A 23,777-nucleotide genomic window follows, 5' to 3' on the forward strand; every position below is an offset into this window, starting at 1 on the left:
GATTTGCTTTTATTGTATGTCGTCTACTTCTTTTTTCATTTATTTTAGTGTATTTAATTTCCTTTTATTTGTAGTTTGATTGAGTTTGTTGTTGTTTTTGGTCTATTTCTTTGTAATATTTTATATTGACATTATGCGTCCTACATGTTGCATTATTTTTCCTCTGGTTTTAAGTTTCTGCTAACTTCACCCTAGTTTCTTTTTGCTTGTGTTCAGGGTTGTTTGGCTTTCTGTTGTTGTATCACCATCTATGTATCCCATTTCTGCATTACTTTGATTGTCAAAGCACTTTGTAAACTCTGTTTTTAAAGGTGCTATATAAATAAAGTTGTTATTATTATTATTATTATTATTATTATTATTATTATTATTATTATTATTATTATTTATTATTATTATTATGGATTTTTCACATGTCACTCAGGGGGGCTCAATGAAAAATATTTGCAGGCTAGCTTCGGGGAGGGTTAAAAAAAATAAGGTAGGCACTTCTCTGATAAGTAGGCATAAAAAACAGTTCCTTAGTGCATCTGGACTATTTTAAGAATTGCTGTAGGTAGTTTAATGTAACTTTCTGAGTGAATTTATTGCAAATCAATCATTAACGAGCTTGAATTTGAGCAGGATCCTGTCACAGACTTTGTAAACATTTTGTGTTAATCACCTGCTAAATTAAGTCGATCCACCCAGGATTTGATACTTCCGCTTCTGCCTCCAGGTGTGCACGTGACCTGCTAACGTTAGCACAATGGCCGCACCCCACGGGGAAGGACCTGGCTACAGGCTTTAGGTAAATGTTACTGTTATCAACTGTGACTGAACAGCAGATAACGTCGATGTTTTGCCAAATAAGTCTGTAAGTTTTCTTTTTTCCCGGTAGAGGAACACCTACCCTTTTAAGGTCTAGCTTAGAGCTAAGCTAAGGTTTAGCTAAAAGGTGGTAAATGTTAGGACGCTCGGGCAGCTAGCTAGCTAACTTAAAATCCATTACTCCTCCAAAAGCCACGTTAATTATCAGCTAAAAACATAAGAAGTAAATTATCTTTCGTAGTAGGCAGTGTGTTCAGCCCGTTTTCTATAACTAAAGTTAACAGGTGGGTTGCTATTGCACATATCTGTAATTTGTTTTGTTTGAACAGGGTTTTCGAGGAACTTTAAAAAGCCTTAAAATGCATTAAATCCATAAATCAAAGATAAGGCCTCGATCAGTATTAAATGTAAAGGTATAATTTGGTGAATGCCTCTTGCATTAACAGCACCACAAAAGTCATGTTTTATTTTAGAATCAATATTTTGGAAAATGTGTTAGTTATTGTTAAATGTGTGAGTTGTTGGTGTTGGTTCATATTTGTTTGTTTTTATTTTGTTTTTGTCAATTTTGTACCGTAACATCAACATCAATTTCATTCCGAATGGCTTTTTTAAAAAGTCCTAAAAATCCCTAAATCTTATTTGCCTTAAATTGTAGTGACCCTGGTGAATGAGCCAAATTAATGTTTGTAAGTCGACATTTATTCCACTAGATGGCAGCAGCTAATAATTTCCAGTCAGCACTGCTCCTTGAAGCCTGAAGCTGACTGCATTGATCAGGGTGTTTGTGCCCTCCGTATTGTCTTGAGGGGAGACACCTTCAGGTGAATAGGGTGAAATTATTTAACATTTCTACGTTTTTACAGTGGGGATTTTGGATATTTCCATTTATCATTCCATAAATTAGAAAATGACTCATTAAAAAAAAATCACCTTTTGACATGTTTTTAGGAATAAAATGTTATATAAATCAGTTTTAAATGATATCTGAACAAACCCCTCTGTAAAAAACCTAAATACTAAAAAGTTTGTTGTATGTAAGTCCTTCTGGAGCGGAGTTATTCTGTCTCAGCATGTGAAGAAAAAAAAATATTTTGAAAGAATGGCCTTTAAAGATATGTATTGTAAAGTTAAGTACATTTTTATACAAAAACTATGATATTACAATTGAGTAGCGTAAATATTTTAACTAATAGATATTACAGTGAAACTTCCGCAGTTATTTACTTTCATGAAGATGATTATTTTTGGTAGTACGAATTTTCTGAAATGTAATGTTCAAATTTGCAAATGAATCATTTTCTAATTTAATATGCGCTTTTTTACATAAAACTCTAAGCCTAAAATCTGAACTAAAATAATTAATTTTTTTGCACATTTTCTTTTCTTTAGTGTAAAACAATACATAGAAGCAAAAATGCACCCAATTTAAAAAATGATAAGTGCATGAAAAAACTGGGATCAGTTCATTTTCAAATGTGTTCAACAGTTTTTGCCTCTGTGTAATTCCTCATATCAACTTAGACATAAGCAATATCCCTGTTTCTTTGTTGGACATCGGCCATCCCAGGGCAAAGCTCCAACTGACGGGAATAATCTTCCACTTCTTCTTCTTTGTATTCATCATCTCAAAACAACTTGCTCGTGTGTTTGAGTAGTTGTATTGAAAACTGTTATGAAACTATACATGATCATGGTATCAGACTAAGGTTCTTCCTGTACAGCAGCTGAGGGTAGGGGGTGTGCGTGGGAGATGGTGAGCAAGATGTCTGTATCTGTGTTTTTGTGTTGTTTGTTTGTTATGTAAAGCAGTCTTGTCTGTATGTTTTTGTTTTGTATTTGTGTCCATAAGACCCCCTTGAAAATGAGATGCTACATCTCAAGGGGCTATCCTTTCAATAAATTCAAATTCAAACTATGTTTTCACCTTTTGCGTCTCCCCCTAATTAAGGCGGCTCTACACAACATCACTGATGATGACCGGTGACTGCATGGCAGTAAAAGTGCACAGTGACTGCCAAACAAGCCCACATATGAGTTTTTTTATGTTTAGTGCAGATTCTTGCTGCATATTTCCTCATCACATAAAGGTTAATTTTGAAACTAGTATATTTTGGGAAACTTGTACATTTTTGTAATTACTGTCTATAGCTACTACATGTATATAGGCTAGTTAATTATCAGTAATGGTTCAGTGAGGTCAAGAAGGTTTGGGGATAAAATCCCATGTTTGTGTGAAGCACCTTTTTCTCAGAATTAACTCAAACAGCTAGAATAAGTCAAAAGCACTGGTCCAAGTTCCCAAGGGGGCTAATAATCTCCTGTCCTTTCCTTCTCCAGGGGAGCATGCCAGATTATAAATAACCTTGAAGATAAGATAAAGAAGACAGAAGTTCACTAGATACAAGGATGAAGACCCTTAAAGAAATACCCAGACCCCTGCAGTGCAAACACAGGTGAGCACCGGCACACCTCAGGACTCGTGTGGACACCATAGTATACGATTCCCTTGACTAATGTCTGCTCCGCACCCCACAGTTCTCAATAAGCCCCCTCATTCACCTATCTTCCAAGAAGCGAATCGCGTTGAAATCCAACAAACTTGTTTATATCCCAAAGGATTTTCCAAGGAAATCTTCTGGCTGCCGGATAAATGTCTAGCTGGTAGCCTATCAAAATCAGAACAATTACTCTATCAAGCTAACACACCCATTTGTCTTTTAGATGAGACAGATGCCAGAAAAGTTTATGACTAAAAGCCAAGCAAAATAAAGATGTTTCCAAACATGCTTGCAGTTCAGACAAGCTGCTCACTGCAGCTGTATCCTGGATGGACTACAATATGCACATGATATTAATTAACACTTTTCATTGTGCCATTTCAATTATAAAAAGAATGTGTTTATTTTTCAGCTGGGTCTCAACTTAGGACACATTCAGGTGCACTCAGGGTGTGAAAAATATTTTAGTATTCTCCTCTGCAAGCAAATATTGAGGGCTCAGTGCCCTTTCAGCATTTGTTGATAGTTGTAGCATCCCAAATGATGACATTTACAGAGCAATTTCCTTTATTTAACTTTGCACTTTGGACTTTGCTCATGTCAACAACATTCAGCATTTAATGTCACTAAATTAAACACATTTGTGTGTAAATTCACAGCACTTTCGGCTCCTGCAGCGGAGCTCACTCAGCTCATGTATTACACTCACACAATATTCATTTAGGGGCCAGAAGGAACTTTTTAGGGTCCAAAATGTACTGAAAGGCTGCTGGCACAGTCTGTAGGACAGCTCTGGCTCTGGAAGCGATTAGCCCTCAAAGCTTGGGTGAGTATATTGCAGAGAGACAAGGGCGGGTGGGAGCAGAATCGTGTGTGTGAGTATGACATGGAGAAAGAACTTGTGTGTGTTTTGAGAGAGAAGGAGATTGGGGCGGTTCTGTTATGCAAGCAGTTCTCAGTATGCATGTAGATTGGAAGATGTGTGGCTCCTGTGGTTGGCTGTCCCCTGTGTCACTGCCTTTAAAAAACAGTTGCCAAGAGAAATGTCTTCTTTATAGGCTTTGGCTGCCAGATGCTGGGGATAATGGAAAGGACTGCAGAAGGAAAGATGGAAAGGTGTGTAAAGCCAGCCACACAGATATGCAAGTGAGCACATAGTAATACACACCCACGCATGCATGTTTGCACGCTTTGTGGACAGGGGATCACCATAATGCTGAAGTAAGGCGTGAATAATTCATCTTCAAGTTGCTGTTGTACAACTGCCACACACACACACTGACACACGGGGGAAGTATTAGGCCGAGTAAGTCATGTCACACTAAGTCGCCATGAATGAGCGTATGGTTTGGGCATGCTTACAGATGCCAGAGGTGCCACATTTTGTGGATGTGTGCAGGAGGAATTAGCAGAATAGTTGTGTGTGTGTGTGTGTCTGTGCAGCCGTGAACCAACACATGGGGCGCCAGTGTGTGAATGCGATAGTGTGTCTGCGAGCGGGATCGCCAGTGACACAGGAATGTGTCATAGTTCCTGCAAGCCACTCAGCTCCTAAACTGCAGCAAATAAACATTCCTCTGCTGCTGTGTCAGTGCTGAGCCCTCGCCCACTGTCGCTGTAAAACACAGCTTGTAATTAAAACCAAAAACTGAGCATTTCTCCTTTTGTTTCCAAGAGTATTACTAGTTTAGAGATAATGGCCCCATGCCTTCAGAAATTTCTCAGCACTGTTTATTGAGTCAAAGATCACTTGTTGTGGTTCAGATGATGTCGAGGTTGGACAGTTGATAATAAACCATCGGAATCATCTTTATTGGTTAAGTGCAGCTACAGTAATTCTGATTTGCTGTGGTTCGTCATATTTCACTGTGTTGCAAAAATGACCTCACATCCGTGCAAGTGAAGCAGTACTAACATCATAAAACCCAGTGTTGGACAGATACAGATACATTTGGATAAAGTGGAGCTTTAACATTCAATATAGCCAGACACATATTGCTGTAATTTATCACTGACTTGTCTGTTTGATTGGAATAAATGCAGGTTTCATCCCTGCTGACAGGTGAAATGATGCGCAGGCTTATGTTGTGTCACATGGATTCCACCACAGTTTGGGCTTATATTTCATGTGGATCTCGGAGCTGAAACGTTGCCGTGCTGTACCCATACATTGTCAGATGTCTGTAAACATATTCTACTGTTGGTTGTCCTTGCCCAACATCTTTCCCTGTCATTACAGCTCTGTTTACAGGAGGACTAACAGTGTTTGCTAGCACATGATGTCCCTCAGAATATACAGTGGTTTAAAGTCGCACTCTGACGCACAGTTTTCCACCTAAAACACTTAATCCCAGTGGAACCGATTTTGACATGTCACTTTATCTGTTTGTTGTCTCTTGTCTGGTCTTGCCAGGTTAACCATTCACAGATGTTTGATTGGAGATTTTAACCTTTTCTTGTTGGATGACTACTGACTTTTTTTTTTTTTTTGACAAATGGTAATTAAAGGTCCGGTGTGTAGGATTTAGCAGGATTTATTAGCTAAAAAGGAATATAATACAATAAGGATGTTTTCTTTATTGTATAATCACCTGAAAATAAGAATTTTTGTGTTTTCATTACCTTAGAATGAGCCGTTTATAACTACATAGGGAGCATGTCCTAATCCAGGGAGTCCACCATGTTGCACTTCATGTTTCTACAATAGCCCAAAATGAACAAACCAAACACTGGCTCTAGAAAGGGCGATTCCCATTTTCACACTGGCCACAGCACTTAGCAGCCCCTCCATGGTGAGCAGTTTCAGAAAATCACTGTTTCATATATGGAATATAATAAGTATGTTCTCTTTAGTGTGTATTCACCTGAAAATAAGAATCGCTGCATTTTCTTTACCTTAGAATGATCCTTTTATATCTAAATAATAGCCCTTGTCCACGGAGTCTGCAAAGACTGATAAATGTCTGGATCTTAAGTTATCATAAAAAAAAAAAATGTTAGCAGGTGCTGGGCTAGCTGCGCATCTACAATGAGCATAACAGCGTTAGAGAAACACTGATTTGTAATGTGAAACTGCTTTATTCAGTGTTTTTACTGGTTTTAGTGACCTGGCCCATTTCTTTTTGAGAGCAAGAGACCTCGTAGATAATTCAGCTCCTAGTAAAAACCTTGATCAAAGACAGAAGAAATTCTTTTTTTTTTTGTAAGATTTTGTTTTAGTCATTTGTGCGTTTACTGACAGGAGAGCTAAAGATTGACAGGAAAGGTGGAAGGACTCAGCCTATGTGGGGTGCCCCAAACACAGAAGGAATTCTAACTGGGAGAAGTTTCAGCTGGTTGCAATATGCATTCATCACCGCTAGATGTCAGTAAATCCTCCTAAATCTTACAAAGTTCCTTTAAGAGGTTTACTGATTTTTTTTTAATGTAATCCTGTTCAGGACCCTGTCTATGACCATTAAAAATTTAGAGTAATTTTACTATCTCACTCAAAACTTAATTAAGAATTGGTGATCTGGCCATTGCTGTGGTAGAAGTGCAGACAAAGAGGGCAATTACACCAAATGGTGCAGTAAAACATTTCGGGGCAAGAATGACAGTGCATGTAATTTTAAAAGTTACGTGCGCCAGTGCATGTACACAGAAAAAAGTATTTTGAGCCCCGACAGCGATAAGCTGTTTATCTGAGCAGTCTTGAGGTTCAGAGTATTTAATATCAACAAAAAAATGGGCCAACAGAGAAAAGGGCTATCAAGCCAAAACAATCACGAGGTCATGCTGTGTATGTGCAGACGGTGGGGAGTGTTGATAACTCAAAATATATTATCACCCCATGCCGATTCACTCACGCCCGTGTTCACACACAGGAGGCTCCTATTCACGACGTCTTTATGTGAAGACTGCTGGCGTATCACAAACGCACACACGCACAAACACCGCAAAGTTATATCCCTCCCACCTTAACTGCAGGGCTTGCTCTCCATCTCGCTCCACAGGGGCACAGAGCCTGACCACAGACATCATACTGATTGCTCACCATGGTCGAGTGGTCTGTCCACATTCCCACCCTGATTCACTATGTGCAGAAAACCCAACAACGGAAAACAGTGGTTTGAGAGTGTCTGGAGGTTTGCGGACAGCTGTGAGTGTCCGCTGTGTCTCTCCTAAATCTATCCTCCTCTCATCTTCTTCGACTGCCCTGCTGCATACCCCAGGAACATGGGAACAGTTGAGGGCAGACCCAAACTGATGTGTGTGGAATGTTTTGGACTTGTAGCAAGAGGATTACAAAAAAAAAAAAAAAATAGAGGACACTTGAATGCGTGTGTATGTGTGCTGGGGTGAATGTAACCTCCTTCTCTCTCCTGTGTGTGACAGGTTGTGGCAGGACGGTAGATGATGAAGTGATGGAGATGTTAGGAGGCCACAGCCATTGTGATGCTGGGTGGCTGTTACTCTGGAACTGCCATCTGCCGAAAAGGTCAGTTGCTAGGGGACGATTCTCCTGGACCGTGTCTGCCTCCCAGCTGCCATCCACACACCCACACAAACTGGATTGCATATGCACACACACATGTACACATTTGCACACTCACGCTCTTTTCATTCTTTCCTATAAATCTGAATTGAATTTGAGTAAATTTGACCCGCCGTATTGACCACTATTAATCCACTCTGTAGTTTTCTGTAACTTTCGGTGAGGTTTAGTTGATTATAATTCTTCGTGTGTGTGATGAGGTTGTAAATGAACATCTTATTACATAATAGCACTGTGGTCACTTAATGGCACCAAACAACTGCTTCTGATTATTATGAGCGGTGTGAGGGTGTTCCCGTCATAACAGTGCCCTAATTAATTGGAGCTTGGCCCACGATCGAATGCAGGGATCACAATGAAATGTCGAGGCAGCACGGAAATCAAATCAGTATTGTGCGCCAGATCCAAACCGTGCCACATTGTCCATCACAACCACAATGAGCAGCCTATCATTCAGTGCGGTGACCCAAACCCAATTCTAAATTCCTTATCATACGCCCTTCAAATTAAAGCCAACTCCACCCAACGGGCAAACATTTTTTTCCACAATTTAGCAGGAATTTTAATATGAAGCTGCTGTGCCTTCATTATGCCGTATCATCTTCTCAACATGTTCTGTGGTGATTGACCTTATTATTGGAAAGAGCACAATGTGGGCAAGTGAAAACTATTTCCTTTTTCAAGCTTAAATCATGAACACCATTTTTTTCAAGTGACTCTCTCACTCTCAGGTCAAATGCAGAGTTTGTGGCTGTATTTGTGTTTCAACTTAACCCTGAACAAATGTTATGTCGCCCCCATAGAAGTAGAATGAGAATAGAAGTGACATTGAACTGTTTGCAGTGGCCATTTGACTAGTACAAAAGAAAAGAGTGATTGCTGTCAGTCGTTATGATGACAACAAATGCTCATGGGGCCATAAAGTGTGTCACACTAACTAGTTTGAGAACTCAGTTTTGGCCAGTTGTTAAACCTAAACTCATAACTAAACAGAAATAAACAACCATACACTAGGGGTGGAATTCACCTGAGCCCCCACGATAGGTTATGATCATGACACTTAAGTCACAATACAATATTATTGCGATTTTACATGTTTTGCGATATGCTGAGAATTGTGATAACATATGTCGCAAGATAATGCAGTTACTGTATTTTTTTCTACAGCAAATTATGTCCCCAAAGGTAAACTTTGTTAACATCTGTTTTATATAGTAGAATAAAGTTTGAAGTGTAATGGACTGAAAAAAAAGCCATTGATTTAATTTGTATTTATTATTTGCAATACTGATAATATTTAATACAAATGCAGATACTTGGATTCTTCCATGTTTTGATACAGTATTGCCAAGCAAATATCGAGATACTATACTCTATTGTTTTTTTTCCACCACCTCCACTGAACACCAATCAAAGTTTCTCAATTTCCCTGAATTAAGACTGACATTAGCTTAATTGCCTTATTAAATCATCTTAAGACACACACAACTCGCAGAAACAAAATAAATCTCACCAAAATTGTCTAAGTTTACTTGTTTGTCATGTAGTTAATTAATCCACTATTTCAACAACACCGACTCCGGTTTGGTCAAACTAAATTCTCAGTGAACAGGGTTGGGTGTAAAAATATGCAGATCTACACACTGTTTGTACCTTCCCTCTCTCTCTCTGCCTCTCAGCTGTCCACTGAGCAGCATCCGTTACTCATTCTTCGGAGGCAGCTAAAGTTTCTTTTTATGTGTTTCAAGAAACATGCTACCTGCTACCCTGCTACCTTGCAGGGTTGCAGCAATATACAGGGTTTAAGGTGTAACATAATATAAAAGTTGACAATTATCATATGTGTTCATTTTCTTATTTACGATATTGGGAAAAAAAGGCATCTGGAATGAGAATCTCACCTTTATTTAGGTATTTTTAAAAGGGAGACGTTTTACACACACATCCATTAAAAAAAAAAAGTCTTAATTATAGTAATAAAAATTTTCTTCAACTAACTAACCCCTCTGTTTTTTTCCTTTGGGGGTCACTCTGACTAATATAATAATTCTGTAATACTGTGATATGGTGAAACCGCCATATTTTCTCATACTGTGAAAATCTCATACTGTTGCGATCCTTCTACCTTGATTTGAATGGGAATGTCAGTTCTACTCTCATTCTATTTCTATCGTTGCCCCTGAAGTTTAGGGTCCTATGACGATGGCACCAGAAAGCTTTTTGCGGATGAAATGGGAAAGGATTTATCAGGAGAGTGACCATGTAATAATTAGTAAGCTCCTGGACCAAAGTTTTTTTTTAAATGCCCGCTAAGAGGGTCGCTAAGTAACTGTTGCTCCGTCGATGTTGCTCCGTCGATGTTGTACTAACAATATAATACACATTCTGATCATGAGCAAGCTGTAACTGGATGTCAATTATCTTTGGTTATTACCTAAGATATTGGCACAGTAGCTGTCATGGTTTTTTGCTGTCTTTATGTCATTTTTTTTTTTTTTTATCCTTCCTGTCACACTTTCCTGCTCTCCTTTCTTTTTCCCCTCCTCATGGCCTCACCTCCAGCCTGCGCTTCTCCACCAGCCTTCATGGACAGTGACTTTTGTGTAGGGGAGCTGTTGTTTTTGTTTGTGCCCTTCTCACCATGGCTGCCTGCTCGCCGCCTGGCAGCCCCGTGTGTCAAAGGTGGCTGCAGCAGAACAGACTGTGGGAACAGCCGGTTAGCCTCCCCTGGTCCCCTGCTCCCCAACCAGAGGGGCAGCCATCAATCCAGCACTCCCCCTTGCCCCTGCACACACAAAATGCCCAACCAAACACACACTCACACAAAAAGCCTACAACACTCACACCCTTTCCCAATAATCCTCGGAAGCAATTTCATCTCGACTCGGGTGGCGGCCCATTGTCGCCAGCCCCTTCAATCTTTCCTTATTAACTCTCGCTTTGTCCCGCATCCGAGCTTCTGGACTCATCTCTCCTACATTCCGATCGGTGCTGCTCCCAGCACTCCCAGGCAACCTCCATTCGCTAATCCCACTGCCTCCCCCACCAGCCGCCCCACCCCAAGGAACTCTTACTGCTTTTTTTTCTCCCAACCTGCCGATCACCTACTTACAGAGTAAGGTAGGGGCATTAACTCCATGGATTTTCTGAAGGCAGAGCGTGAAGGCGGGGTGGGTGAAGGAGGAGGCGGCCACAAAGTGACTCCAGCCCAGACAATTAGAACAATGAGCTGGGCCTGTAGGGGGCTAACTCGCTGCGTCACGCCTGGACGGTGGGGTATTTTGTCAGTTTAATGAATTGTCCGTCAGGCCAGGGCCACATCGCAGGCTGCGCAGGGAGAGGCCAGCAGGGACCCAGACACTAAGTCGGTATTTATTACACTGCCTTTGTCACTAATTGAGCTAATTATCACTGACTCCTCAGCACTCCCACAGGCTGCACCCCCTCCACTCACTCTCTACACCAACGCTCCCACCTCACTCTCACGCCTGGGATTTGAACTCTGCCTTCCCTCTTCTTTTCTTAAATCTGTCTGCCTCTTTCTCTTTGTGTTTCTATGATCGCCTATCAATTCTTTCTCAAGCAAGGATTGTATCATTTCTACATTTTTACTAAAGTCTTGTTTATTTATATCACAATTTAAGCCAAATCATCATGTGATCACCTGTCATCCAGTAATACAGTACAGGATATTAGTGTTTTAGAGCAATCAGATGTGATACCCTGAGATCAATCTACATTTTAAGTTCTAATCGTTCTGTTTTGGTGGGCTTTCCACCATCGTCTGACCCCCATAATTGGATTCAATTTGCTCCGTAAACGTTGTACTTTCTTTAAGATGCTGACCAATATCTGTCCTTTTTTTTAAGCTAGTGATTTTTTGTGAAAAACATGCAAACATATAGTGCAAAACAAGTGACAAACAGTGCAATGCAAGTAACCAACATGAAAACAATCATAGGACAAGACAAGCAGGGAAACAATGTAAACATTACACAATTAGCTTAGATTATTTGTGTGTGTGTGTGTGTGTGTGTGTGTGTGTGTGTGTGCGTGAGTGTGTGTGAGAGAGAGAGAGAGAGAGAGAGAGAGAGAGCGAGAGAATGGCTGGGTGGATGGACCGATCTCTTTCCAGTCATTGATTTATTACTTATCTTCGTGCTCTCTGCAAGCAAAGCAGCCCCTTGTGATCCTGCATTTTCAACCTGGAACATTAAAACTGTACTTCAGAATATGTCCTATCCCTATGTCACCCTGTCTGCCCTTATTTGTTGCACTGTTATTGGGACCTTTTTTGCATGCGTGTTGAGGGCCTTACTGTGCTCTATGTGGATGACCCTGGCTGCTCTGGTGCTGTGGTGGGCTGAAGAGAGAGTGCAAAGCTTTCCAAACTCCCGTGGTTAGTCAGGTTGCCAGGGGCTGGGAGAGACTAGGTTTTTCACAATTTTTAATGCAATTTCTTTATTTCTTTCTGACATTTAGCAAATGAAGCAAAACATTCAATGCAGTAAAATCCTGTACTGTATGAAATAAGGTATGTGGCTGGACAAGCAGGGGCCGTCTCTCGTGGTCGGGAGCACAGATGCTGGGATGTTTTGTGAGCTGGAGAAAGAGGCTGCTTTGGTGGTGGTAATAGGATTAGGCAAAGGACACCCAGGGACAGGCTTATATGTTCACTTGGTTGGTTGTCAAAACTATCTCAAACACTGAAACTACAACAGGCATAATAGCAACTTTTGACACATTCAGGAGGGCAACTTAATTGAAAATATAGACTTTATTGTTCTATCATACAATACAAAACCAACTGGAGCCTAAGTCTTTTGATTAAAATCTAAAAAAAAAAAGTATTCTCTTACATCTCTCTATAACAGTATAAAAATCCTCAGAAATAAATATTTTTTATATACACTCTTTAAAAACCCTCAAAACAAAATGTAAATATTCAGTGCATGAACACAAGTGTTTTTACAAGAAACAAGCAAAGGCGTGAAATGTTCTGTTCCTAATAAGACTCAGTTTTGTGTCGGCTACTATACACCAAAATAAAAAAAAAATAAAAAAGGCATAAAATCAAAACATCTCCTGACTTGACACTAATGATAGCATATTCTCCAACCACTGACAGGTGCATAAATCATTCAGCAAACTTACAAATCATTATAAATATATTCATATATTTTAGTATTTACAGCATTTTGGTTCTCATAGCTGATATACAGAATGATCTCTTCTGCAAAGGCTGTCATAATAAAATGTTAATCTGCCTTTTACAGCCTGAAGTAAAAACACACATGCCTACTTTAAACCTGGGCCAGTTTAATGCTACACTCATATATTAACAGGAATTTAGTGTCTTTTTTGTTACCTCAATGTACCTCTCAAATGTTTTCATTTTGAGAGCATGGTGTGGTCCTGCACTCACATTTCATTTATTTTTTTAAAAATATTGACCCCCTCAGCCAAACTACATCTAGTCATACCATAATATTCAGTGTATTGATAATACATTCAAATTACATTGCCTCAGAAAGATTTGTTCAGTCACTTTCTATTTTCCTTGGCGAAGCACAGGCCCCAGTCGTGTAACATCAGGACGATCCTGCGGTAAGTCAGAGTGGCAAATCGAAGTTGAGGTGTATTTAAACTCCAGAGAAATCTAAATAAAAAGGGCAAATGTGGTGAAGAAAATTATAAGTGGTTGGGCTGCATCCAGGGCCTAAGTACACAAGTTGGGAACAGACAGCCCATCCCTGGAGATAAACTTCACACAGTTTCATGTGAGAGAGGCCAAAACTCAGCGAAAGAAAACAAAACAGATTTTTTTTTCCCTTCAAATAACTCCCTCTTGTTAGAGGTCTTCACCAGTTTATGACAGCACATGTTTGTGGCTCTCTGGCCACAGAAACATCTGTGAAACATTGTGTCCAGTTTCTGCCCTCAGTGGGGGAGAAGGCGGCTCTAGTAGTACCTGGTTACAGCAATCGATTCTCCACTTCATTTCGTCCCTATTTATCCACAGTGTAAACACTTGAGGGATGTGGATGATTTCTATTCTACATGGATGGTTTTAGTGTTTAAATACTCTCTTAATACTGTAAAGCACCAAAGGCAAGGGGTAAGCACATATACTCCCTCTGTACCCTGTTCATATATTTGTGCTTTTCTCAATCTCCCTCTTTCATAAACACTGATTGATGTTTTTTTTGTGCCAGGGAGTTCCCTGTATCACTTTACCCGCCTTGAAGCTCTTCTGGCTTCCACATAATATCTAGTGGCTTTCTCAGCCAACTACCTGTTTTGCTAAGAAGTTCTTCTTCGCCTTTCACGTACGCCTAAATATTCACTTGGTGTCAAGCTGCGATCATAGACACTGGTGTAACGTTCGTGTGCTGGTGCAGTTCAAGCAGCTGACATGACAGCACCAGTGGAAGGTGCAGTGGCAGCGTTCAGTCACGCTCTCAGTCCGAGTCTTAAACCCACGTCCACAGCAGAGCAGCTCACACCCGTCCAGGCCTGGAGAAGAGCTGTTGCATGTTCTCCCAGAAGTTCCCAAAGTGCCAGTTTTGCCATTGTAGGAGCAGAAGTTTGGTGATTTCTCAAAATAGACCAGATCCATGGCAGAGGGGGGTTTGTGAGCCGGGTTTTCAGGCTCTAGATGCCGGGGGTCGGCGCGGTGAGAGGCTCGGTTGCTTCCCTTGTTGGCATAAACAACTCTGGATGCACCATCAAACCGATCCTTGAGGAAGTCTCCCACTGTGCGGAAGCTGGGCAGGCGCATCCAACAGGTGCGTACGGTGCAGGAGCCTGACATGCCATGGCACTTACACTCCTGACGCATCTCTGATGACACAGTCTGCAGAGAGGAAGACCAAAATCTATTGATGAAATCTTACAAAGTGGACATACATCTGAAGCTTTTGGGAATTCTGACAAAAAAACAGACATATTTAAGTTTCAAATCCTCACCATTCTGCCAGCCTCATTATTGTGTAGGTTGGTGAGGTAGCGCAGATCTCTGCCCCTCTCGCTGGAGTCCACAAACTCACGGCTGAACATCCGGCCAAAGTCTACATTGTCGCTGCAGCCCCCCCAGTGCCAGTCTGGCCCTCCAGGACCTCTGCGGCGGTAATCGCATGTGCACGACTCAATGGCCCCTTCCGAGCAGGAGCGAGCCACAGCGTGGGTCACGCCTGCGCTGGTAATGGCAAATACAAATGCTGTCTCTCGGCAACCTGAAGAAACAACATCAAAACTTCCCATCAGAACCAATTCCAGCATTTTAGACTTGGCTTTGCCAATTTTTTGCCAAAAATTGAAAAATATTTAGAGACAAAGCCTTTTAAATGTGTACAAGAGATTCCATTACATCCTGGCCAAAATTGTCCAAATAATGCCTGGTGAGAAGGACAAGAGAGGCTCACCACGATTGACAATTTTCCCAAAAACTGCTGGGCTGTGGGTGGTCGGACAGTTCCAGCGGCGGTTGCGGAACTGCCACTTGCACTCCTTTATGGCAGTGTGCAGCCCAGCGGCGATGGCGTGCAAGATGCCAGGATTCTGCCGAATCAGCCGGCGCTGGCGACGACTGAGTAGGGCCAGGCTTGGGTCCAGGACCAACTGCACGTTCTTGGAATTGGTGAGGAGGTTGGATGAGGAGGCCACATTGACAATACCCCTGGCACAACACGAGCACAAGGGAAATCAGAGTCAAGGAGCTGTTTGTGCATGTAGCTCCTTCTGTGACCCTCTAAACTCTTAAACTGATGAAACTGGCATCTCATGAGTGTTGTGCTTTTAAAATGACAGTTTTAAGTATGTACAGCAGTGACACGTTGTTTCAGTGAGGCAGCAAGTTTCAGAGTGCAGGTTTCTGGCTTGACAGATAAAATGAAACTATATTTGCAAGTCTTTTTAGATCACTTGGAGCTGAGATATGACATGTCAGGTCAATTATTAGAGCCTGTAACCATATTCCTCTTCTAAATATTTAACATGCCTTAAAGCTGAATGGCACACTCACAGGTTTACATCTGTGTTGTCCTTTTAAACATTTTCTTTTCTGTTCATTTTCTCAGTGCCATGTGATAAACCAAAAACTAAACAGAAGTGGGCTACAGATTGAAATGTCCAAAATGTCCCAAATCACTAAACATCAGCCCTTCGTTAATTCATTAGGTGTGTTTGCTGTGAATGTTAAATTCTCCCCTACAAAAATGTTTAAAATTCATATTCTGTGGAGGACACTTTATGTAGCATATAACAAAATGACAATTCGCATCATTTTTTTTTCATATTAAAAGAAAAAAATATAATGTTTGTCTTTATGTCCAGTCTAATTACAGCACCTGCACTTCTCCAGTTTCATATAAATTTCAGATACTGAACATGGCTTAAATGCACTCATATTGGTGGTCAGGTTTCAGAGCAGTTCTAGTTTGAGTGGTGCAGCACACATGCTGTATAATTTTCCACTTTATCTGCTGGCAATTTCTGTGCGATTTCTGTGTCAACATTTCTTTTTATTCCCATGTAGTGTAATGGCTGCGTCTCCTGTTAAGCATTATCATCCGGAAAAGCGGGCGAGTCTTGGCCTGTTAGAGGGCTGACCCAGACAGTTGTGTGGTGAGGCCTGGGAACATTAATAATAATGTCGTCTTTTTTGGATGTTTGCTTCATTCCAAAAACTCCGCGGTGACTTTCCCCCCTCTTTTCCTGGATGTTTTCTTGGATTTCAGCTGACATTTTAAATATTTGAAAACGCCTGACGTTGTGCGCAAATACTGTCCATCTAATGGCACCGCAAAAACGACACAATCTTTCGTTAAATCATTACTGCATTAAAACCCAACCCACAGTTTATAGAGTTTTAAACAAAAGCAGGACAAAACGCCCACTGACGCAAAACTATACATATCGTATTTTTGTTTTCTGTAACAAAATATTGTGGAATTGGCAGTTGTAGGTCGCTGTATAGACAGAGGAATGCGCAGTATTAGATCAACACGACCCTGAATAAGACCTCGTATGGGATTCCTTTAAGCTATAAAATAAATCTATATTTAATTTATTCCACATTGCATTGAAAAAAATGTTGTCTGGGGTTCAGACCACAATGTCCAAAATGACAGGGAGGCAGAGAGAGAGAGTAAATTAAATCTACCGCAAATTAAAGGTAAGCCTGCAATTATTACCAACGTAATTCGTTCATTGTCAAGTAGTCTACTGAAAGGCCAATAAATACTTATTTTGTTAATGCCACAATCTTTAATATCATGCGGTTGCTTTTTTTAAAAGGCTGAACAGAAGTTGTGATCGGTGCCAAAACTAACACATTATTTGGAGCAGGGAATGTGGCAATAAAACACCGATCAGAGCGCAGGCTGTTCCACGTTCAGACCGGCGTTAAATAGACACTTCTCTATTGTAGGATGCTGATAAGTGAATAAAGTTCAGTGTCTGGTAAACTCACCACCACCGGCCGCTGTTGTTGACGGCCACTGTGCCCGAAAGCGAGGACACCAGCAGGATGCAGGCGGCTTTCACCCCTAACAGCAGCGCCAGACTCCTCATCGTGTCTTCAGGACAAATGTGAGGAGCAAAATGTCAAATGGATTTTTTTCCTCACACAAAGTTTTAGAGTTTCCAAATATCCGTGACACAAAGCACAAATCCGCAATCTTAATAACAAAATAACCTTAAAATCATCTTTAAAACGCGGAAATATTGAAATCTGGCATTGCTTTTTTTTTCCTCCTAACAATGTACTTTATATCAGGTTATTTAATATATTTTCATCATTATGATCTACTGAATTCTGTGTATATAAAAATGCTGCAAGGCTGTATACTCACCACGCCACTGTCCGGTGAGAGGACCTTGAAAGGTGCAGACAGCCCTAATTGACTTAAATGGATGTTGAGTGGAGACAGGTTGCTAAATGATGTGAAGTGTCCAGGGCAGGATGCTGCTGCTGCTGCAGTCCTCTTCACTCTGTCTCTCTCAGTGATGCTCTGCACGGCGCATTGAACGCGTGGGACAGTCCCGAAGACTTGATCCCCTCGGTGACTGATAGGCAACACATTCTTCTCTTATTGAGCGCTACGAGGGGAATAAAAAAGGGATTTGCTGCTCTCATCTCCCTCTGTTTTTTTCGGAGCCTTTTCAATAGGATTGGAGGGAGGGATAGTTAATGCTCTTCATAGGGCGCACAATGAATAAGGAAACACAGAAAGGAGAAAGGAAGAGAAAAAAATAGGGCAATCCACAGAGTTGCGCATATTACTTGAGGAATCTCACGGTCATCACATAATCGATTCCCTGTTGCCTAAATGTGTGCCGCTGGTATTTTCCCACTGCGCCGTGCGCTCGCTTCCACGTCCAGATCTCGCAGAAAGGAGTCCCTGAAGCCGTGATGTGTTGGTGCAGATGCTGTGGGTGCGCCCGGTTTGGTGCTCCGTCGCTGCTCCAAGCTGGTGTCACGGTGCAATTCAGTTACAGCGGAATATGAGGCATCTAAAACTGCCCTTTTTACCCGGTGGTTGGATTAGCCTACTCCCTAACCGCATCTCCTCCTCCTTCTCCAAATGCGCTCTCAAAATGTGCAGTGACTAAGGACATTTCTGCTCATTTCGTTTCCTTTTTGCACTAATCCCTTTACAAATACACCCCTTCTTTTACGACAATTATTTATAACATTTGATTAAACCCCTTTATGATGCTCTCCTAGATGCAAATTAAGAGTGAACCCAATAAACAAAACTATTATCACCACTCTTTATAGGCCAAGACGCGCGCGCACATGCACAACGAAACTTTAAGACGCAATAATAAGCTCTTTGGTTTGTCATAGAACTCACACTGCCTGCTGGGCTGCTCTTTTTTTCGAGCGCGAGAGACATGAAATACGGTCTCCAATCAGAAGTTTGATGTATGATGAACCAGGAAAAGAGGGGGACGAGTAAGAATAAAAACCATTCCCAACATCTGGCCTGCAGACCTCCCTCGACGCACATGTAGCCCAGTGTAATCACAGCTTGAGCCACTTTGCGGCATCTCCATCTAACCCCAGACTAGGGAGCAGGCTTCAATGTCCCCAAAACTTCTCCATGTTGGTTCATGGGTGAATGTTTCATTATGTGACATTTATCTGCTAATTTGCATGTTCCACATTAGTCACTGCAGCGCTTGTAGTTTGAGTAATCTCCCTCCCTTCCTTCTCCATCCTCCTCTCTCTCTCTCCATCTTTCTCTCTCTCTTTTCCTCAGATGACAGTAAAAGGAAGTGGGCTTTTGTAAAAAGGGATTTAATGACAGCCATCCCTACGTTTATACTCCAGCCTTATATGAAGGTGCTCAAACGGGTTTCCTGGAGCAGTCATGCGACACCGAGCAGATTAGAGCTTCAATCCGGATAAAGGGGGCCTTTTATATACAAATCAACTTCAAATCACTTTTTAAGCCACTTAGATATACACGCCAAGGCAGAATGCTAATGCACTTTTCATTGCTGCAGCTTAGGGAATGGAAGGAGATTAGATGAATTGGTGTCACTATGCGAACCGTGTTCGAGGGGGGTTTTAACTTAATTTTATGAAAGTAGCCCACATGCACCTTCCAACAGCAGTGTGTATCACTGTTTAAAGTCTGGTCAAGATTTTTTTTTTTAAGAGAAAAGTAGCTGTGTATGAGTGAATGACCTGTTGATTCAGCAACGATTTGTTGGCTCAATATGCTGATTGGTTCGATGCCATCACCCTAAACAAGTCCTAACAGAAGGCCTGAGTATCTGCTTTAATGAGCCTAGTCATTACGGAGCGTGAAAAACGAATTTGTATAGATAATTGAGGTGATTTTTGGTAGTCTTCAATATGCATAATATGTATTTAAACTGCCCATTTCCTATACCGCATCACCCATTTTAATAAATCCATTAAGTGGTATTTCTCTTTAGATTTTTGCCGGAGCATTTGACACCATAATGTGATGAATAATGCCCCCCAAAAATCAGGCCTGTCACTCCTATCATTTAGAATTTTTCTACTCTGAAATAAAGACTTTGGAGTGACAAAGTGAAGTTGTTTCAAACACAACAATGAGGAACAGCCGCTCTGATGGAGGTGGGTGGAAGGGAGGGGGGCCACATGACTAAAAACAGTATTGTTGGAGGGGTCTGTTAGCGGAGCCGCCTGCCTGCTGCTGCCTCCCTGTCGTACAGTGGAACCAGCAGCTCTCCCCTCCCCCCATTCATCATTTAACTCACCCCTTTATGCACAAAAATCTTCTTTGACTTTTCATATTTAATTTTACTGAGCGTGTCTTTGTTGTCTCTCTCCAAAAATGTAAGCCTGTACTGCAGAATTGCTGCAATAAAAAGCAAAAACTTACGTCAAAAAAAAAATCATGCTAAATATTTTTTAAGTGATTCAATATTTTTATATCACCTACCAAAACCTGAGATGGTTTGGGGCAGGGGTTGGGAAACGGTGCATGTGCGTAAAAGTTTGGAGATGTAATTTTTTACGCTCGGACAGATCATATCACTCTCAAATGATAAAATGATCAACCGGTGATCCAACTTTCATTTTGGCCAATATTTTTGCAAACAGCCGCCTGTAGAGGCATCTCCTCCCCTCCCCTCTTTCTCTCCCCCTCCCGTTTACTCTCTCGCCCCCGAGCTCCTCTGTTCTCCGTCTTCACTCTTCGGTCGTTTGGCGGTGCATCGATAATACTCCACTCTTCTCCTTATTTTTTTGATATTCTTATTCAGCACAGGACTTTATTACGAGTGTTTTAATGTCACGTCGCGAAAGACGCTTAACAAAATGGAGCTATCAAACAAACTCCGTTGGGACCAATTCCTGATTTTGGCAGCGGCACTTATGTCACCTGCATTAACGTGAGTGCACTTGAGAGCGCCAGGAGAGTTGATGTTACACGCGGGTTCTTGATACGAGGAATTCGGGAAAAGTTGAGGAAGTTTGCTGTGTATGATGTGTGATTTTAATTTTCTAACATATTTAGGTAAAAAGTGAAACATCTGCCTCCGATTTCACGGGCTGATTTTGTGTAATATTGAAACACTGGCATAAATCTTTACTAATTTTGTATCCTCAGACAAGTCTAAGCTGTAAAGAATTCAACATAAATCCCACTATTGTTATTTCTCCATGAGATGCATTTAGCAAGTAACTCTCCGCTTTGGGGAATCACAGCTGGATGATCTGTTTAGAATTATTTTTTCCCTGCTTAAAGCAACATCTGTAGAAACTCTGTTTTAAATGCTTGTGCAACTGATTAACACTTTTTATTGCTAAGTTTGCAAATCCCTTAGAGATGAGACACATTGTGCACTATATCTTTAAATCATCCTGTTTATGCATTTTTCCGATTTTCTTAGGTATCCAAAACATTTCTCCACTGCCACATACTTTTGACTAATGAACTCCTGACCAGCTCTGATGACCCCCCCCCCCACACACACACCCACACACACCCCCCCCCCACGAACTCTCTCTTTCTCTCTCTCCACAGGGTGCTGTGCAATGATATCCTCAGCCTGAAGGTGGCAGGAGATCCAGTGCTAACCCCTAACTCGGTGTGCCTGAGGCTGGCAGGCCTCAGTAAACGTCAGATGCGGATGTGTGTGCGGAGTCCCGATGTGACAGCTTCCGCTCTGCAGGGCATCCAGGTGGCCATCCATGAATGCCAGCACCAACTCCGGGACCAGCGCTGGAACTGCTCCTCGCTGGAGGGCCTCGGCAAGCTTCCTCACCACAACACCATCCTCAACAGGGGTGAGAGCTGGAGGCAAGATAAAGATGGTCAAATGTGACCTGGGGTTATCAGAGTTTATCGGGATGGAGGTATGAGAGTAGAGATTTTCCTGCTACACAGTTTTCATTCTCTGAGCGTGTATCTTCTGCTCCCAGGTTTCCGCGAGAGTGCCTTCTCCCTGGCCTTGTTGGCAGCGGGTGTGGCTCACTCTGTGGCCTCGGCCTGCAGCATGGGCAAGCTGCGGGGGTGTGGCTGCGAGGCCAAGCGTCGCCAGGACGATGACAAGATCCGGCTGAAACTCACACAGCTGCAGCTGCAGACCCTGCAGAAGGGTGGAGTAGGCCTCGGCATGACACGGTCATTACCCTCAGGGCTAAATGGTCACCATGGCGACCTGCCCGCTAACCTGCGCTCCACCCACCCCTCCGCCCTGCTCAAGCCTTTACCAGATGAGCTGAGCTCCATGCAGGAGACGTGGGAGTGGGGGGGCTGCAGTCATGACGTGCGTTTTGGGGACCGTTTTTCCAGGGATTGGCTCGACTCCCGTGGCTCCCCAAGAGATATCCACGCTCGCATGAGGATACATAACAACCGCGTGGGACGACAGGTGAGTATTGTGCATGTCCATTGTACTCTGACCGCTGGTGTATATCATCATCCAAGTCATCGTTGCATTTCTGATTTGTTTCCTCCACAGGTAGTTACTGACAACATGAAAAGGAAGTGCAAATGTCACGGCACGTCAGGGAGCTGCCAGTTTAAGACCTGCTGGCATGTGTCTCCAGAGTTCCGGCTTGTCGGTTCTCTGCTCAAGGACAAGTTCCTGTCAGCCATCTTCGTCAACTCCCAGAACAAGAACAATGGGGTTTTCAACCCTCGAACTGGAAACAGCGCCAGTGGGAGCACAGGGGGACTCAACGGAGGTCGCCGCCGAACCATGTCCAGAGAGCTGGTGTACTTTGAGAAGTCTCCTGATTTCTGTGAGCGAGACGCGTCTGTTGACTCACCGGGTACACAAGGACGCATCTGCAACAAAACCAGCTACAGCACGGACAGCTGTGGCTCGCTGTGCTGCGGCCGTGGACACAACATCCTGAAACAGACACGCAGCGAGCGCTGCAACTGCAGGTTCCACTGGTGTTGCTACGTGCTGTGTGAGGAGTGTCGCCTCACAGAGTGGGTCAATGTGTGCAAGTAGATCCTTCACAGTCCCAGCTGCCTTTACCCATCCAGGACTCAAGATGGCGAGCCTGTCCCTTCGCCCACTCCTTTTGTTCGAGCGTTTGTTTTGCTCCTTGTGTAACTCTCCCAGAGAATCTGTTTATCCCCCCGCTCTCCTTTTTTTTCCGGTCCATCATCTGGGATCTATTTTCTCTTTGTAGCCGCTGTTATTCTCAAAATGCCAAGTCAGAGATTGAAGAGGTGACTCATGTCATTTGTCTTGCCATGGCCTGTTTAGACGCTGCCCTCTCAGCCATGAAAACAGCCTATACCCCGTCCTCTCTGTCCCGCAACACAGCAGCACAGGAGCATCTCTATTTCACTGTCTACACGCTGACTCATCTCATTGTACAGTAGCTGTGTATTTTAATGTGAACATGTATATTTGTAAATGTATTATTATTAATATTATTATTGTGTTGGAGCCTGTCTTTTTGGTTCGAGTTACTGACAGACTCGTGCTGGCCGAGTGGCTCATGATAGTGAACCAGTGTTGTTAGAGAAAAAAAGTCTCATTGCATCATATCTTAGTTTTAATTGATCTCCAGCATATTTACTCCATTTGTATATTTTGCACCTGTGACTCAGACAGAGCAAAAACACTTATTTGGGTGTCAGAGACAAAATCTTCTTAGACAAGGTTTTTACTATAGAAGAAGATAAGATAAAGGACAATTTCCTTCCAATTTTTGTGGTTTGTGGTGAAGGAGTGCTACATCTGATTTTTTTCGTACAAGAAACAGGACAAAAAGCACAAACATATCAACTTATCAAAGCTCGTACACCTGTAAAACTCCAGAGGGAAACATTTTTGAGATAAATTTAGTCCTTCAGTTCCTTACACTGAGCAATTAATCGCTCTGATTTATTTACACCATTGTACAATAGTAATTACTTTATGAGAGTGGTCATGAATATAACTGTGATGTGATG

The 23,777-nt window shown here is 42.0% G+C and overlaps 2 protein-coding genes across 3 annotated transcripts; one reads left to right on the forward strand and one right to left on the reverse strand.

The window, feature by feature from the left end:
* The first annotated feature begins 720 nt into the window (after positions 1-720).
* On the forward strand, positions 721-23,255 carry wnt10b (wingless-type MMTV integration site family, member 10b). 2 transcript variants are annotated; one of them, XM_042491143.1, is made up of 6 exons: positions 721-790; positions 3,151-3,266; positions 7,689-7,791; positions 21,381-21,643; positions 21,779-22,230; positions 22,321-23,255. In XM_042491143.1, exons 3-6 carry the CDS (start codon positions 7,718-7,720, stop codon positions 22,819-22,821), a joined length of 1,290 nt encoding a protein of 429 aa, XP_042347077.1. In that variant the 5' UTR covers positions 721-790; positions 3,151-3,266; positions 7,689-7,717; the 3' UTR covers positions 22,822-23,255. The 2 variants fall into 2 exon arrangements, with proteins under 2 accessions (XP_042347077.1, XP_042347078.1); XM_042491144.1 differs by lacking the exons at positions 721-790; positions 3,151-3,266; positions 7,689-7,791 and adding an exon at positions 20,667-20,745.
* Positions 13,686-17,752, reverse strand: wnt1 (wingless-type MMTV integration site family, member 1). Its single transcript, XM_042491146.1, has 5 exons — positions 17,703-17,752; positions 17,321-17,426; positions 15,273-15,526; positions 14,818-15,083; positions 13,686-14,704 (listed from the first exon to the last, which is right to left on the reverse strand). Exons 2-5 carry the CDS (start codon positions 17,419-17,421, stop codon positions 14,213-14,215), a joined length of 1,113 nt encoding a protein of 370 aa, XP_042347080.1. The 5' UTR covers positions 17,422-17,426; positions 17,703-17,752; the 3' UTR covers positions 13,686-14,212.
* Positions 23,256-23,777: the final 522 nt, after the last annotated feature.

The sequence above is a fragment of the Plectropomus leopardus genome, chromosome 8 (genome assembly GCF_008729295.1).
Source record: "Plectropomus leopardus isolate mb chromosome 8, YSFRI_Pleo_2.0, whole genome shotgun sequence".
NCBI lineage: Eukaryota > Metazoa > Chordata > Actinopteri > Perciformes > Serranidae > Plectropomus > Plectropomus leopardus.